Here is a 16,782-nt window from a genome sequence, read left to right as displayed (position 1 = left end):
GATGACGCCCTCTGCTGGAGATGTGTACTCAGGACAGCAAACATACTGCCAATGTTGTGAGCTATTGTTAAAACCATAAACCTAGACTTAAACACACTTAAATGCATCTTTTGTATCGTAGTTTATTTGATCATGATACAAATCAAGTACCTCCACACAGTAACAAAACGGCCCATAAAAAGGTCTTAAAAAAAAATGTACTGTGTACATTACAATTTGATGGAAGAGTTCAATTAATCTTTGCCACAATTATGTCCATTTCCAAAAATGAAACTGCCCTTTTTAGTTTAAAAAATAAAAAAATCCTCAACAGATTCACCACATTTAATTAAGAAATCTCGGCAAAGTGATGTTACCCTCTGCTGCACATAGAGACGCCGCATGCTGCTCTCATGACTCTGCCACAGTGTTCCCACTTGGACACAATTGTTCTGGTCTGACACGTTCGCACAAAGAATTCACTGTTTGGAGCGTTCGTTCCCCTCTGAAGTCAACACCAGCTGAGCTATGACCGAACACGTGGCAGGTAGCCAGGGCAAATGTGTGCGTGTGCGTGCCCGTGTGTTGGATACGAGCACGCTGTCTATATACGCGGTTGAAGGTATGCAAGGAGGGGGGGGGCTGGTTAGGTTTTGGGGTCGGCACTGCGGCGCTTGAGCTTCTCTGGGTTGTTTGAGGCCATGTGTGAAAAGTCTCTGAAGATGTCGTGGTAGGTTTCATCACCTGGAAAAAAAAGAACAGAGAAGAAGACATGAGCCTTAAAGCGTGACAGTTTTACAAGCTTCAAACGTTTAAGAATCCATTCCTAAATGAAGGCCATCCCCTTCTGACTTTAAAATTCTTGGCTCTCTACTAATGAGGCGCAGCTGTGTTTGAGCCACAACATCTCTCATCAAAAGCCGCATCATTTGGGAGAGGACGCATTCAGTTGTAATGGCTGTAATTGCACCAACTATTTCCTGAACACATTTAGAGTCGTAGCCCTAAGAAGCGAGAGGCATGCAGTTGAACAAATAAATGCACGAACACACACACACACACACATCGGGGCATGCACATGCACTTTACCTCTTAGTTTGCAGTAGGTGGCACACTGCACAAGCAGTTGAGAGCAGCTGGACATCTCAGCGGGCAGAAGGCAAAAGGCACATGAGTGCACACAACAAAAGACACACAGTGATAAAGCACGTCAAATACTGACCAGCAGTTGTTTCAAGCAGACAAAAAGCATCACGTTTCCATTCCTTCATGAGTGAAACCGTGATAGAAAAACAGCTTACACAAGAACTTAAAAAGACAAAGAGCCACTTAGGGACAATCATGAAAGAATGGACTTTGTAGCTTGAAAAGGAGCCAAATGACAAAATGCAAACACAACCCGCCGTTAACCTTAAGCTCGAGATCTGCAGCACAAAGCTCTTGAAATTCTGATGAATTCAAACACGTAATATATAAACAGAGTTCAAACTATTCACAGAATAGCGGGATAAAATCGTCCCTGAGGACCAAACCAGACATTGCATTTAGCTTACATAACTGGACGGGAAAAACAACATGGCCAGTACACATAAACACAATAAAAACTATCTGGAGCCCGAACACTGTACACACTATGTATAAAACAATATCACAAATATACATTATTAAAAAAAAAAACACAGGCCTGATGTAAGTCTGTCATACAAATAAACCTCTGTCATACAACATTGGAAACGCCCGCATGCAGCACTCTGTATTGACGCGGAGATTGTGTGTGTGTGTGTGTGTGTGTGTGTGTTTCAAAGTGCAGGATGATGTGCGTTAGTTATTCAAAGTGCAATGTGAACTTTAGTTCCACATGACATTTTCCTGTCTTCACTGATGTAATCAAATCGGTTCTCACTCGTGACCTCGAGACTGTCCCACTGCAGAACCAGTGATTCCTGATGCTGAACGACTTGACAAAAAACAAACAAAAACACTTCTAGCTTACAACCAAAAACAGGCTCATTCCAGTCTCGCTGCCTGTCTCTTGTCCCGGGCTGATTTCTACCCCCACTAATCATTTTGACCCCCCAGAGCCCAGCCACTTATGTGGTTCTTGAGAGCCAGGAGGCTCTTCCTGGTGTGGGCCCGCCCTCCTCCTGCCACAACTACTAAACCCCCAGACCCCTGCCCCCCCGATTGACCTGATTGGCCAAACGCTCCGTCCATCTCCCGCATCTCCTTGTTCATTTTGGCGATGCGCAGCCTGAAAAAGGGAGAGGATCCATTAGAAAAGCCGCTGCTGTGAACCGGTTTACATAGTCATGCGCAACAGGTTTTTTTTTTTTCATGCCATAAATACTCACAAAGTGACGATGTCAGCGTTGGCGGTGTCCACGGCAATAGTGATGGGGTCTTTGTGAGTCTTGTCTTTGGCGTTGTAGTCGGCTCCTCGCTTCAAGAAGAGACAAACCAGCCTGGGAAAGCAGAGCGATAAAGTGTGTGAGAGTGTGTGTGCATCCCATATAAACACTAAATCTGACCACCTGACAGCCGGGTAACCCCCTGCTTTCCTTTGTGTGTCTTTTTAGTACCCTTTTAATTCACCAAGTCAAACATCAGACCGGCACAACATTAACAGGTGAATAGGGTACACATTTAAGTAATACATATCATAAAAGGAAAGACGAGGACAGCACACCAATTATTTTCAGTGAAATAACATATATAGCCTTCTGATATTTCATATACTTATGAATTTAGGAGAAATCTACAGCCACAAATAGGCAATGTTGTGAAATATACAACTAAATGTGTATTTTGGATGTATTCTTTCCTTGCAACTCCATAAACCCCTTATTAAATTCATCTTTTGACACATTTTCCAAATCTTTTCGGGTTCTTCCGGAAGAGGAAACGAAAAGCGAGTGCAAAAAGTGGACTTTTAATTCCTGAATGAAGTACCCGTGGCACTTTAGCTCGTGTAACAATTTGATCAAAGGGGGGGGGGGGGGGGGAGTCTTGTTCTCTTGTATTTCATTCTTGAATGTACTTTAAAAATAGAACTTCCTCTTGAATGATGTCAAATCGTGCTCCAAACTTTGTGCTCCACGCAGAAGTGTGTAATCTGTCCCAGATGAGATGAGGGACAGACTTTCTGATAAGCAGTACAGCTACAAATAGTGAAATATTGATCTCCATTTTATCTGCATTTTGAATAAATTGTGTGTGTGTGTGTGTCCTACCCGGTGTGACCCAGGATGGTGGCGTGGTGAAGCGGTCCTCTTCCATTGCTGTCTGTCTGGTTGACGTTGGCACTGTTCTGCAGCAGGAACTCGCAGGCTGCCAGCGCATTCTGGACAGGAAACAGGAAACGCATGAGCTGCCACTCGTCTAGTTTCAGCTTACACACAACCTACATGATCTGCTCTGAACCGCCCCTACTCTCTCACCCTGTCCACACAGGTAAACACCAAAATGGACAAAAGGAGAGGTCAAGAGGCCAAAACCCTCAAATCAAGTTTAATGCTCTCCTCACCGCTGAAACCGCCTGTATCAGCGGCGTGCTGGACTCCTCGGCCGCGTTGACCCAGTTGACGCTGGCGCCGTGGGCCAAAGCGTCCGCCATGACGGGGAAGTTCTGCAGGGCTGCCGAGCGGTACAACAACGCCCCGGGGTGCAGTCCGCTCAGATCCTCTTCCTCTTCGTCAACGTCTGAGGAGAGCACGAGGGTTAACTTTGCTTTTTGTCAAGTTGAAAACTCGATAACTCTCACTGATTTGTTTTATTTGTTTTCTTCATGAAACAAAAAAAAATTAGCTCCTCTGACAGTCCATGTTGAACATATTGCACAAGCTCAGGCCAGACGTCCACATCAGGGTGCCCGTGTGCAATCTTTATCTCACCTTTGTGTGCATTGTTCTTTTGGACAAGGTCACTGGGGCTCAGCCCTGAGGAAAGAGAGCGAGAGAGCGAGAGAGCGAGAGAGAGAGACAGAGACAGAGATCCACGATTACGGGTTTATCCTGCTGACTGCAACAGTGCGCACACATAATACAGCTGACTAGGCCCTTAGGATTAGCAACTTTTGCTGGATCACCAACTTTGGGGATTGTGTGCGTGTGTACGTGTGTGTTCTGTTTTGTTGACATCAGCAGGAGTACGAAGAGTGATGAACTACTCGACAACCAGCTACATTCTTAGATCTTCACGGGTCAGTCCTGAGTCCAGCCTCTCGGTGTTCACCTGTGACCCGAGGCAGAGTGGCTCGGTTCGGCTTGGGTTTGAGCGGCGGCCGCTGGACGGCCTGGTCCTGCGTGTCGGTTCGGTTCCTCCTGCCGCTGGCTCGCCTCAGCAGCGGGTTCCTGCCGGTCTCGGGCAGCTTATGGGTGAACTTCTTTTCAACGTACTTTGATCGGATCCACGACTCCTTGTCTCCTCTGGAGGGACAGAAAGGATAGATCAGAGAGAAAGAAAGGAAACGAGATGAGAGGGAACTCTCATCTCACACAGTAAAACAATCAAAGCAGACATGCAGGGCTGTATTTGTCGGTATGTTTCTGGTTTTACTTGTTCTCAGTTTGACTCCGCAACATGCTTGTGCAGCTGAGAGACAAGAATGCTTCACACATGTCCCCCGAGGTGCTCAGTGTCTTTTAATTAAGTCATAAATTCTGTTAAAAAGAGCTCCATTTAGTGCCTCCTCTCTTCATTATTTAATTACAGCACAAACGCAAGCTGAGTACCACTTAAAAACAATGAAATCCATTTTCATCTTTGGTATAAGGAATTTGAAATAAAAGCAACATTTCAAGTCAAAAAAACAATAATGATCTAATAACATAAGCCCAAACAGGACCAAAACTGAAAGCTCATGCTGCAGAACGCACTTCAGTCGCAATGTTAATCGTTTGTATCGTGTACCTGCGGGACTTCCTGTCTGCTGCGACACAACAGAGAGGAGAACAGGAAATCAAAAGAGAGTTGTGGGCGGCCGATATATTAATCTGTAAATCCACAAATATCTTTGCAGACGGTACATGTTTGAAGTTCAGCAACCGAAACCACAGATTTTCTCAACACACGTAAACCTTTCAGAGATCTGGACAGTCGATTCACGCCAAGTTAGTTTTCATCGTTCATGCACAAATAGGCAGAATTAAACCGTTATGTAATGACATGAATATGACAGCAGGAGGAGATGAAGAGTTTTCTTTTTATTTCTGCTGATTTATGATGAATGGAGGCCAGAAAGTTGGTAGTAAAGGTGCATAGTGTTGTCAAATTATGGAGGACCAAATATTAGGAAACAGGCACATGACACCCAAAGCAGTTAAATAATAATAATAATAACACACCAAACTAAATTGTAAACATCCATGAATTTGACTCCATATTATTAATTGTGTCTTTTGCTTTCACAACCAGGATTAATTTTCCTTCAGCAGAATTATTTTATTCCATTTTAGTAGATTTGTCGTCAACACTATGGCTTAAATGTGGTTGGGCCTTAAATCACACACACACACACACGCACACGCGCACACGCACACGCATTTGGCCACCAGAAGTTGAGACAGATGATATGACAGAAGAAGAAGTGTTTGATTGAAATATGTCCAATGAGCATACTGATATATTATTATACTTTGAGACATACCCTAATTTGAGGTATTTTTGGGGAAAAAGTCTCAGACTGTGGATTGAAAATAATAAATAAATAATTTTGTGCATTCTTTACTTTTTGGCTCCTTGTTTAATTCCCAGAAAAATCAGGTTTGTGTCTTTTAACTCAAACGATTCAGTGTTGGACACCAAAAGCCAAAGCCAAGAGACCCCTGATGACATCACCCAGGTCATTGTCCTCCAGAGCCAGATAGGACATCGTAGTACTAGCTATGAAGGGTAAACTGTGTGTTGTTTACTTTGTACCTGGGACTGGAGGGGTGGGGCTTCTTGATGGTGAGCTCATCAATCCGAGCCTCGTAGATCCTGTTGATTACTGTGTTTCCTAATTCACACATCAACTTAAAAAAAAAAAAGGAAAATAAATACTGTCATATATTTCAGTGCTGGTTACTTTATTTGGAGAGCTTAGTTAAAGTAAACTATTATTTATTTCATGATCATCTAACTGAGAGGACTTCTTGTTAACACAGAAAATGCAATATTCATGTTGTGTAACTGCTGCAGTTAAAATGTCATATTACCTTAATGAGCTCTGGCTCCCAGGAGTCGAGAGTGAGGGAGCGTACTTTGGAGAAATGGACTCCCAGGCTCCTGTTAAATGGAGGAAACAATTAAAAGCTAAGGTTTCAAGCCAAGTGTGTGTGTGTGTGTGTGCGTGTGTGTGTGTGTGTGTAAAAGCGTGTGTGTGTGCGTGTGTGTACCTGTGTATTCCTGAGCAGACGATACAAAGCGTGATGCCCAGGTTGATAGAGGCCCAATCAGGACCAGGCTCCCCACAGTCGCAGCAGTTCTTGTTACCCGGGATTGCCTGGACCTCCTCCAAGGCCTTGCAGCCCTTGTTATCCTGATCCACTCCTCCTCCTCCCCCTCCTCCCAAACTGTTCAGAGACACCGAGCTGCAGCGCTGTCTCTGATAACCACACACACACACACACACACACACACACACACACACACACACACACACGAATGAGAAGACGAACAAAGGCACACAACTTCCTCTGTATCTGCTTGGATTAAACTCCCACGGAAAAAAATGCAGGTATGGAAGATGGTGTGTGTGTGTGTTTGTTTGTGTGTGTGTGTCCTCACTGGGCTGTGTGAATCGTCTCTGTGCTCCTGAAAGGCTGAGGCGATGCTGTTTTGGACGGCACTGATCCACGCCTGCTGCTGCCTCTCGGAGTCGGCCTGCAACAAACAACACCTACACACACACACACACACACACACACACACACACACACACACGAAGAATTGACGCTCTCGTCGCCACACTTAACGCCTATTAAATTCACGTACGCGTGTTCTCCCACACATACTCACTTTGACGGGGAGACCACTTCAAAGCAGAAGCGCCTCTCGTTTTCAGCGCTGGGCTTCACTGTGCAGAGACGCAAGTCCTCCACCACAGCTGTCGGCTGGTCCTGAGATACGCATGCAGGTCATACCACGCATGTTATATGCACATGGGTGTCCTTTATTTGGCTGTTCAAGTCCTCGTTTTAAATATATTTAAAAATAGTACATTTTAAAAATAGTGACATTTATCTCAAATATACCTTGAATCTCTTCTGATACACCAGCTGACTTTTCTGAATCGAAAACCAACGCCTGGAGGGAGAATGTAAAATGGTCATAGAGTCGAGGATTAAGTCTTTATATAGAAGAGACACACACATTATTTTCCAACACAGTGGACATTTGAGTACTTTTAGTGTGGAGGGAGAGAAGCACAAAGACAATGCAGCTGTTCTGCAAGAGCCTTCTGGGTGAACTTGTACCTGCTCCAGGTCTTGAAGGCGTTGCTGGCTCTCTTGTAGAGGTATCCCTCCATGGCAATCCCATTCGTTGAGGCAGCGTTGAAATCCATGATCGAGTCATCATAGGACACGTCCTGGAAATATTTAGCAAAAAACAGTAACTTAGTAGAAATTAAATTAGTGTTAATGGCCTATTACTGTATTTTAATATTGTGGTTTAAAAAACAGTAGCATCCAATTGGACATTTGAAACAATGCGTTACCTTTTTCTTTATTGCAGCATGTCTTTGCTCCATGTCTCTCTTCTCTCGGGCAGAATTTAGGACAAACTGAGTGTGCTAATGAGACAAATATTGATTATTAAATCATGTACATTATTCCACTCATAACAGAGCTCTTATGTATAATATATTAAACTCGCCGATACATTTATTGATTTGCCGTTTTACTCAGCAAAGTGGAACAGGTTAAGGGATCAATGGCACATCAGCAGGCTGCTTATCGACAATGGGGCTTAAAAACACAGTTCAATATTCACAACACATTAACCAGATAGATATAATGTATGGAAATCCTAAATTATGAATTGAAAATGTGAATTTTAAGGCATTTGGTAAGGCTAACGTTTTGTTTGTGTTTTATGTAGAAATAGGTAAAAGATTTAGAAAATTAAAATATTAGTGTTCTGAAAATTGCATGGATTTTGATTTATGTACATGCATCTCTATGCATTTATATTAGTGCATATTATAGTTATTGCCTTTTCTGTCTATTCACTGAACTCAAGGCCTTTCCCTTTCCTCTCCAACATAAACAGAAAGTTCAGAGTGGCTTTCACTCCCGCCATCTTTGCTTTTTAGGAAAAGGGAATTAGGAAGTGTTGAACCTTTTCCTACATCCGGTGTCAAACTGAAGAGCACCGCTGGTAGTTTCTCTCCTCAATCGGTTTGTCGCAATACATAGAACGTCACATGCAGTATGCCAAAAATACCAGGATGTCCTACTGTATCCAGGTGCAATATTATGACAAGTAGTTTTATGCTCGCTGCATGCAACGGACACTGCAGAACTTACTAAAAAGTAAAAAGAAACAGTTTGGAACGCAGCGTCTCTCATCTACCTGTTGTTGTTCCTATCGTTTCCTCTTGAAACAGGAAGCGAAGAGCGAGTGTCGGATATTAAACACCGGCAAATTCGTTTTCCTGTTTTAAATCCTTTTAATTTAGCAGAAACACAATAATCCTGCTGATGTTCAAGGTGGTGATGCGAAACGTTTTTTTTTTACAGTGTGGAAAGTTAAAAGAACAGGAACACACAGGCGCGCACGCACACACACACACACACACACACACGCGCTTTCCTGTTGTTGCTCACTTTTTCCTGTCACGATGAAAGTGTGATGTCATCTTGTGTGACTCCTGCCTTAGAAAGATGCCAAGAACTCAACTATCTTTATTTATCTAAATAATAAAATAAAAAAAGTCCATGCAAGCAGGGATATTTATCTATGTTTCTTCGTCAGAGGTCAGAGTTCATGCTAATGAGCAGCCGTTTTTTCTTCTGCACACAAAAGCAAATAAAAGCAGAAGCAAAGCTGGAATTAACATTTGTGGTCACCTCCGACTGATTCATTTGTACAATAGACCTTTTTCACAGCAGACATGTTGACATCGAGTATGAAAAGCACAGGCGTAATTAATTACAGTGATGATAGCTGCATTCCATGTAGGGGAGGCCCTGAGAAGGCCCTGTGCAGGTTGGTTCACTGGAATAGCTCACTGGGACACGTATTGGAACTGAGCCACCATTAAAGTAATCCAGTCCACCTGTGCCTTCCCTACTGTGATAAGGTAACACATGTCTGCTAGTCCATGGAAGCTAGAGGAGGCAAACCATCCAATATTTCTTAATAAAAAAAGAAAAGTCCTAACAAAAAAACAAAACACGCACAAAAGAAGCCACATTGCGTGTTGTTAAACTTTGCTTTTTCTTCCTGCCAAGCTCAGAAACTTGAATTGTGTAACCTCTGCATCCGTGTATGTTGAAACGAACAATTTAAACATTGCTCTCCAGTAGTCAAACCTCCACAGGGCTCAAGGAATATTGTTTAATAAGGTCAAAAGCTCAAGAGTAGCTTCTGAAGGGACCTTGTGAGCGAGGCGGTTATTTTAATTGCTTAAATACACTCGACGATGAATGTCTACATTTCCATGACAACTGGGCAAATCAAATCCGCCGATTTATTATATAAATATGCTTTGTCTCGTTTTCCTGCCAAGCTGTTTGTCATTTAGTTAAGAGTCGTACAGAGCCTGTTCTGTTATCAAGATGTTGTTAGCTCACATGATACACCGGTAGAAAGTGATCAGTCAGGCCTTAACAAGCAATTACCTCTTCGTTCAACTTCCGTCGATACTCATCCAGTTCGGAGAGAGACTGGTGGCCATGTTGGAAGAGCTGTGCCTGGGCCTCCATCAGTGACAACATCTGACAGGAAGCATGAGGATGTGTTTCAGAAAGCTCTTACATGCATACATTTTTCACAGATTTAGACTCCGCATTTTTACGAAAGGCAACAACATGCATTTAAAATAGGTCAACGTGAACTCACTGCCATCAGGATGTCTGTCTTCTTCTTGGCCTCAATGACGTTAATCTGAAACAAAAAAGGAAGCGGTGGTTTGAGACGGTGCTCGTGTTTCCATAACCCAAAAAAACCTCTTTGGCCAGTTGAAGTTCTGGGAGTCACGGCCACAGGGCCTGGAGGAAAGCCCCAAGGCAAACCCGTTATCATTCAAAGCAGCTAAAGCCCAACCATAATTAGATGTGCCGTTGTACGTCTTGTCCAGGCTGTTTTTGGTACCAGAGTGCTCTGATTATGAGACTGGTTTTCCCCTTTTAAAACTTCTTTTGGCAGACTGGAACATTTGATTCCTCACAAGCCCGTTGTTATGAAAGCAGGGAAGGAATTCGTACAGAAAATAAAATAAAGATGTACAAACGATTACAACAGCCAATCAAGCCAAAACACGGCGAGTCCAAAGCGTCTTGTATTCCTGTAGCCCGACACAAAGTGAAAAAAGGAGGTTGTTTACGTCGTCGTTCTTACTCACCTCCAGCACGTAATCCAGGGCCTCAGACCGAAAGGTCCTGCGAGCGTTGAGCAGAGCGTTGCTCGCCTCCTCCACTTCGTGTTGCTTCCCCCGCGGGGCCTGAGCGTTCCTCATCAGCGCCCCCTCCAGGCATTCGCTGCCGCGCTCAAACTCCTTGCGCACGTCCTTGAAACGACGCACATCTCTGCGAGACAGGGAAGGAAGAAAAAGAGGGAAATTATGCAAGTATTCCACTTTTATTTGACGAATAAAAAGGAGGATACTGGAAGCTTAGAGGGGTAAACCACATTCAAAATGTATCACTGGCTAAAACTCTAGCTGATTACTTTTGTCACATGCTATGAGACATCCTCTCTAATCTAATCCACCGTATCATTCCCACTAATAAGAGCAGACTGCAAGACAGAGTTTGAGGGGAAGTCTAACGAAGGATCATAATCCTTTAATATTATTTATGTGTGTGCCAACAATGGTTGGCTGATTTGCAGGAGGGGTGACTCAGCCTGAAGAAGGCGGCTGTGTGCGTCTAACAGATTAGATGAGAAAGCAGCTCACTGACTCTTTGACAAAGTTCTGCAGCTTCGTCTTGACGGACTTCTGTGTGGTCTCAATCACATCCTAAAAAAGGGAAAAGGAGACAGCGATCACAATGAGCACTGATCACTGCTAAATGTCAAATGTGTCCCACAAGGTGCTGCAGCCTTGTTTGACCACATACTGCAGCTGATAAGACAGACAGACAGACAGACAGACTCACCCCCTGAGCCTCCAAGATGATAGACAGCTTTATGGAAAATTTGTCCAAACACTCCTGCAGGACAGACATTTTAACAATCATCTCTGTTTCGTCGTTAAAGTGCAGATTGGGTTCCTAAGTCCAGTTCAGTGTATTTGGTTTCATTAATTCAAACCCATGTTGTGTCAAATTTGACAGTTTAAGGGATCAGATTAAAGTAGTACCTTACAGGTGTACTTAAAAGTATTTTTTTTTTAAAACACCACTTTCTTTGGATAAATGTGACATAATTGCGAGTGGAAAAGGGACTTCTTTCACCTCCATCGTCTTGTCCCCAGAGCAGTGCTGCCCCAGATCCCGGAGGCCATTCACAAAGCTCTTGCTGGTCTGGCAGTAGACTCTGCCTGCCTCCAGCATGGCATGGCATTGTTTCACAAGCTGGATGACACAGAAATGAAAACGCCAGAGTCAGATTCATCCTGAATACTCAAACAAGACTTGAGGTGACCAACGACGGGCCACACTCAGCAGGAACAATTAAACATAACGAGTTATTCCAGGAGTCCACGCATTAAAGCAATGAAACAGTCAGAGTCTGATGTTATTCCAGGAGAGCGTAATTACTTTTATATAATATATACTGCATACTGGATTTAAAAGCTGGACTTTTTACTTTTGAATACTTTATGTTATCTGAAAAAAAGACATGTGTTGAGGCCAGATATTTCACAGATTTTACAGTACAGATATAAACTGTAACGGCACATACAATATTACAGACACAATATTACAACGCCATTTAAAGGGAGTAGTACTACACATGTCCCATCCATAACTTTCAGGTTGCTGTTAGCTAACATTTGCACATAGAGCAACATGTTTCTGGCCACCCTACGTATATAAATCCAATGGCCACAATTCTTTTTGCTCGTTACTGGTCTTTACTAACTCCCTTAGGGAAATATCTGTCTCTTTAGCTGCTAACCGCTCCACTAGCTGCTAGTGTGGCTAGCCGCAAACAAAGCTAGCTAGCTGGTTGCAGCATAACGTGGCGCTGAACGGCCCTGAAGAGAAGAGTGAGAGTGTAACTTGGCAAATAGTAACATTGTGGACAATGAAGCCAAAAACGAGGTGGTGAAATAATAACTATGTAACAATATAACACAACAATGTGTTATACTTGAAGTAAATTCCTGGTTTAATACACTTTGAACTGCAGCCTTGGAAATTGTTCCACAAAAGGTGTTTCAACGTAATGCGCCTGATTACAAATGTACTGTCAAGTGACATGGCTAAGTACTTTTAAAAGAGGAATTAACTCATTCTTTCCCAATTATAAAGTGTTTTCTTACTCGATGCAATAGACACAGAGGTTTGACCACTTCTGCCTCGACTGCTCTGGTGTGACACGTAGCTTCTGGTATCTAATGTTAGCCAATGCCAGCAAACTTCAGATACTTGTTGCCATGTAAGCTAGATTTCTGTTTGACGTTGTTGACTTTATGACTCTTTTGTTCTTGTGCTGCTGAAGTTTTAGAAATGTTTGATGGCCTTGTTATTCCCAGCACCTTCAGTGTACCACAGTTTATTTTAGCTTATCCAAGATTTCCGTTATCTGAAAAGCAACTGTGGGCCAACAGGTTTTTTGAGACATTTTGATTTGTCAAAGTACACACACACTATATATATATATATATATATATATATATATATATATATATATATATATATATATATATATATATATATATATATATATATATATATATATATATACATATACATATACATATACATATACATATACATATACACACACACACACACACATATATATATATATATATATATAATATATATATATGGATTTTCTTTCAACTTTAAATCGTTTTAATATTTTTCAGACAAGCAAGATATCTTTATTTAATAAAATGTAAAAAGTCCAACACTCATACAAGTAGGGACATTTATCTTTCTGTCTTTGTCAGAGGTCAGAGTTCAGCTAATGAGCAGCTGTTTTTCTTCTGCACACAAAGCAAATAAAAACAGCCTGAGGGGTTTGAACCCAGTCAGTTTTTTTTTATCTAAATCAATGCATCTCCCTGCTGCCACTCATAAATCACTCACTTTTATGATGCCTTGCAGGTAAAGTTAAATGAACCAAGAACTTTATCTAAACTACTGGTATATTTCCATATTGTTTTTCATTATTATTATTATTATTATTATTATTATCAAGGAACCGAATCACAGCATGTGACCTCTCTATCAGATGAATAGATCTGAAACTGTGTCGTATCCATGCAAACATGGAATGGGGAATATACGTTATCGTATCGAAGCAGAACAAACTGCAGTTCTCCCTATGGTAGGATAATACGATGGGGAAGTAGCACCTGCAACTACTTCCTGCTTACAGTCAGGTGAAAAATACCTCAACTACCACTGCCTCTTCACATGAAGAGCATGTGTGCAACAGACACTAAAACCTGTGTGTGTCTGTGCGTGTCTGTTTTTGTGCACGTTGGAGGGAACATTTTTGAAAGTAGAGCATTGACTCACTCTGATATCATGGAAGTGTGCGTAGGAGGAGGTGCATGTATCTCACCTTTTCTAGTCGTGTCTCGAGTTCACTCACATCGCTTTGGACCACTTCGATTTCAGCTCTGAAACAGACACACAAAGTACACAATTTCACAACCATAGCTTGGGGTCAAAGGTCGCTATATATCTACTCTCAGTAACACATGAACCCCAGTGTGCTAGTATTATATATATATATATATATATATATAATGAAACATAATAATATATGTAAAATCTGTCAGGGGACTACAGATGAGAACAGCATTGTGCACTGTCCCTGCTAAATAGAAAAATTACATTGATCAATCAATACATTAAAAACATAAAAAAACAACCAATGATAAAAAATAAACATGAGCTGCAACGGTCTTATTATTCAAACTAAAATAAGTGTATGAAAAGTATTGAAATGTCATACATTTTTCAGGGTTCAAAGTAAAGCGTGTACCTCAGCTTTAACTCTATAATGTCTTTATCAAAACGACAAAAGATTCCCCCCCCCTCCTCCCAAAACAACATTTTCCCTCAAGCTCTCAAATACAAATCCATACAAGACTCCATTTGTTTTAACGCAACAATGAAGCTACGGCATTCATGACAGCAATTATTTTCACACTCACTTGATTGTAATTAAGAATTATGTTGTTTTTTTTAAAACCTGAGGTCTTAAACAGCATTTTAAAACAACATTTAAATGTTTGAACAGAGTTTAGATCATATCGAGGTTGCGCATGGGCCTGCAGAATGGGCCCTCCAACAAATATTCAGACGCGGTTATGGATTAATAAACCTTAAATTGTGTTTTTGAGCACAAGAGTCGGCCTTCTCGAACATCTCCCGCGCACAGAAGCGCCTCTACACGTCCTGTGCATGGCTAGTTTGACGGCCTTCGACGCAACAGTCGGTATCTCTCTCTCTGCCTCTCGTCGCTTCTCAAACCAACAGCTCAACCATGTGGTTTCCGCTGCCTTCCACCAACAGTACAGAGATACAGAGAGAAGAGGGGGGAGGAGGGGGAGAACGAGTGAGTGGAAAGAGAAGAGACGAGTGCCTCGACACACAGTAACTGTTTGTGTTTCTGTTTGTTAGTGCGGGGATGTTTGATTCAAAGTCTGAGGTCAGCTTGAAGAGAGGGAACGAAAGGAGAAGATGAAGGCAAGATCAAAAAGATTCCTTCATTAAAAAGGGTTGTGCATCCTTAGTGTCAGTCAGAGTGTAAGAAAGCAGCCAAAGCAGAGTTTCCGCCGTCGTTCTCCCCACAGAAAACACACTTCCTGTCTACCCTGTTGATCACCTCAGCACATCTCGCCACACTTCCTGTTGCCCTCCCACCTCACCATTACCTAGCAACAGGAGGCAGCACATTTGAGTGCCTGTCCCCGAGCTGTCAGTTACAGCTTTTTAAAAAAAATCTTTTCATCCTCCTCGGTCTTTCACATTCTCGGCTTATCCGTTTCGATTGACCGTGTTTATATAGGAGATAACTTTCCTTCTCTTTCCCCCCTTGTTCCTTCCCTCTCCGCCTGACACGAGACCTCACCGAATGCAGCTCGCACAGCTCAAACTTTCCACCACTGTGCGAAGCCTCATGAACTCAGTACTGGCAAAGAAAGGCCGAGACTCAATGTGGAAATATATAAGAGACGACATCAACCTCTGTGACTCAGGCGGGATGCCAACAAAAGATCAGGGCACACCCGCATTCTGCAGCACGCTCTCTTGAGCTGCTTGCAAAACCAATTTAGCAACACTTCCCTTTTGGTTACAACGGACGCTGTGTAGAAAGATAGGAGACCGTAGCAGAGCCACACTGACAGCATAGTCAGGGACTTTACAGGCTTTTTTTTTAAAAATGAGGCTTAAAGTCACTCACAGGGGGCCAGAATTCAGTGAGCAGCAGAAATGAATGTGTGCAATCGATCAGTCGAACTTGATTGACATGTTTCTATTAAGAGATGTTGAGTGACAATAGGGCTAATGTCAGCTTCCTGTGTTTCAGTGACCCAGAGCAGCAACTTCTCCCTGCATGGAGTCTCATTCCATGTATTGACCCCCCCCAAACACTTGCAATGACATGCATGGCTCAGATCTCAGAGGGACTCAGAAACACTGAATGCATGGAGTCTGAAAGTCCACAAACAATAACACCTCCATTGAGGAATATAATAAGGACACATTTTACAACCTATGGGGACATATCATTTGTTTTTCTATAACATTATTTCAAACTCCAGAAGGTTAATTAACTAACTTCTGCAGCTGGGACTGAAGAGTCAAATCTCCCTTTTTTAATTCCCTACATCATAAAGCACTGACGCACAGGTGGACTTCTCACCTGAAGCGAGGAGAGTCTTTCAAACACTCCTCAAAGTCCAGCTTGACGGTCATCCCTCGGCCTATGGTTGCGGTGGCAGACCACACGACACACTTTACGGTATTTCTTTGACTCCTCTTCGAAGCCGGAATGGGACAGCAGCGTACGAGACGACGCTAAACGTTCAGGTTCGAGGCTCCACGGCGGCGGGCAGCTTGACTCATTCTGCGCGTTGTCATTTGTATTCCTCGCGCAGCTCGCCTCTGTTGAAGGGACACCGCGTGCCCCGGTCGCACATCCGAGCCCCGAGACGACTTGTCACCACTTATGAGAAGTCAGCCGCGTTATTGGCGTTTTATCCGACAAAGGAAGAACAAAAGAAGAAGAAAGAAAGTCGAGCGCGTCCTCGTGTCGGAGGATGATGATGATGCAGAAAAGTTTCCTCAAAAAAATAAAAAGTATCCTTACTGATCGACACGGATCGATATTCCCAAATGAATAAGATTAAATCAGAAGGCAGCCGCTTGATTGGATGTGTTTTCCCCCAGAGAGCCCTCTCTCTCTCTCTCTCTCTCTCTCTCTCTCTCTCTCTCTCTCTCTCTCTCTCTCTCTCTCTCTCTC

General features: G+C 42.7%; 1 protein-coding gene across 4 annotated transcripts; it reads right to left on the bottom strand.

The window, feature by feature from the left end:
- Positions 1-102: 102 nt before the first annotated feature.
- On the bottom strand, positions 103-16,782 carry acap1 (ArfGAP with coiled-coil, ankyrin repeat and PH domains 1). 4 transcript variants are annotated; one of them, XR_004611520.1, is made up of 23 exons: positions 16,183-16,758; positions 13,870-13,927; positions 11,580-11,699; positions 11,283-11,336; positions 11,085-11,143; positions 10,526-10,709; positions 10,024-10,068; positions 9,804-9,899; positions 7,676-7,750; positions 7,434-7,546; positions 7,212-7,263; positions 6,976-7,076; positions 6,745-6,856; positions 6,354-6,562; positions 6,174-6,243; positions 5,896-5,990; positions 4,210-4,403; positions 3,870-3,914; positions 3,503-3,678; positions 3,210-3,319; positions 2,331-2,441; positions 1,069-2,230; positions 103-723 (listed from the first exon to the last, which is right to left on the bottom strand). XR_004611520.1 is itself a non-coding variant. In XM_034557608.1 (23 exons), the coding sequence occupies exons 1-23, from the start codon at positions 16,233-16,235 to the stop codon at positions 626-628; spliced, it is 2,292 nt and encodes a 763-aa protein (XP_034413499.1). In that variant the 5' UTR covers positions 16,236-16,782; the 3' UTR covers positions 103-625. The 4 variants fall into 4 exon arrangements, 2 of the variants coding, with proteins under 2 accessions (XP_034413499.1, XP_034413498.1); XR_004611519.1 differs by lacking the exon at positions 16,183-16,758 and adding an exon at positions 15,388-15,453; XM_034557608.1 differs by having other exon boundaries at positions 2,169-2,230; positions 16,183-16,782.

This window comes from Cyclopterus lumpus, chromosome 18 (genome assembly GCF_009769545.1).
Source record: "Cyclopterus lumpus isolate fCycLum1 chromosome 18, fCycLum1.pri, whole genome shotgun sequence".
In the NCBI taxonomy this organism is placed as follows: Eukaryota; Metazoa; Chordata; class Actinopteri; order Perciformes; family Cyclopteridae; genus Cyclopterus; species Cyclopterus lumpus.
The sequence above is the reverse complement of the archived record's forward strand: the minus strand, read 5'-3'. Positions and strand labels throughout refer to the sequence as shown.

Coding starts and splice junctions, on each gene's coding strand:
- acap1 (XM_034557608.1), bottom strand. CDS start 16,235: ATGACCGTCAAGCTGGACTTTGAGGAGTGTTTGAAAGACTCTCCTCGC. Junction 7,077..7,211: donor TGTATCAGAAGAGATTCAAG/GTATATTTGAGA, acceptor TGCGTATCTCAG/GACCAGCCGACAGCTGTGGT. Junction 3,915..4,209: donor CACTCTGCCTCGGGTCACAG/GTGAACACCGAG, acceptor CTCTTTCCTCAG/GGCTGAGCCCCAGTGACCTT.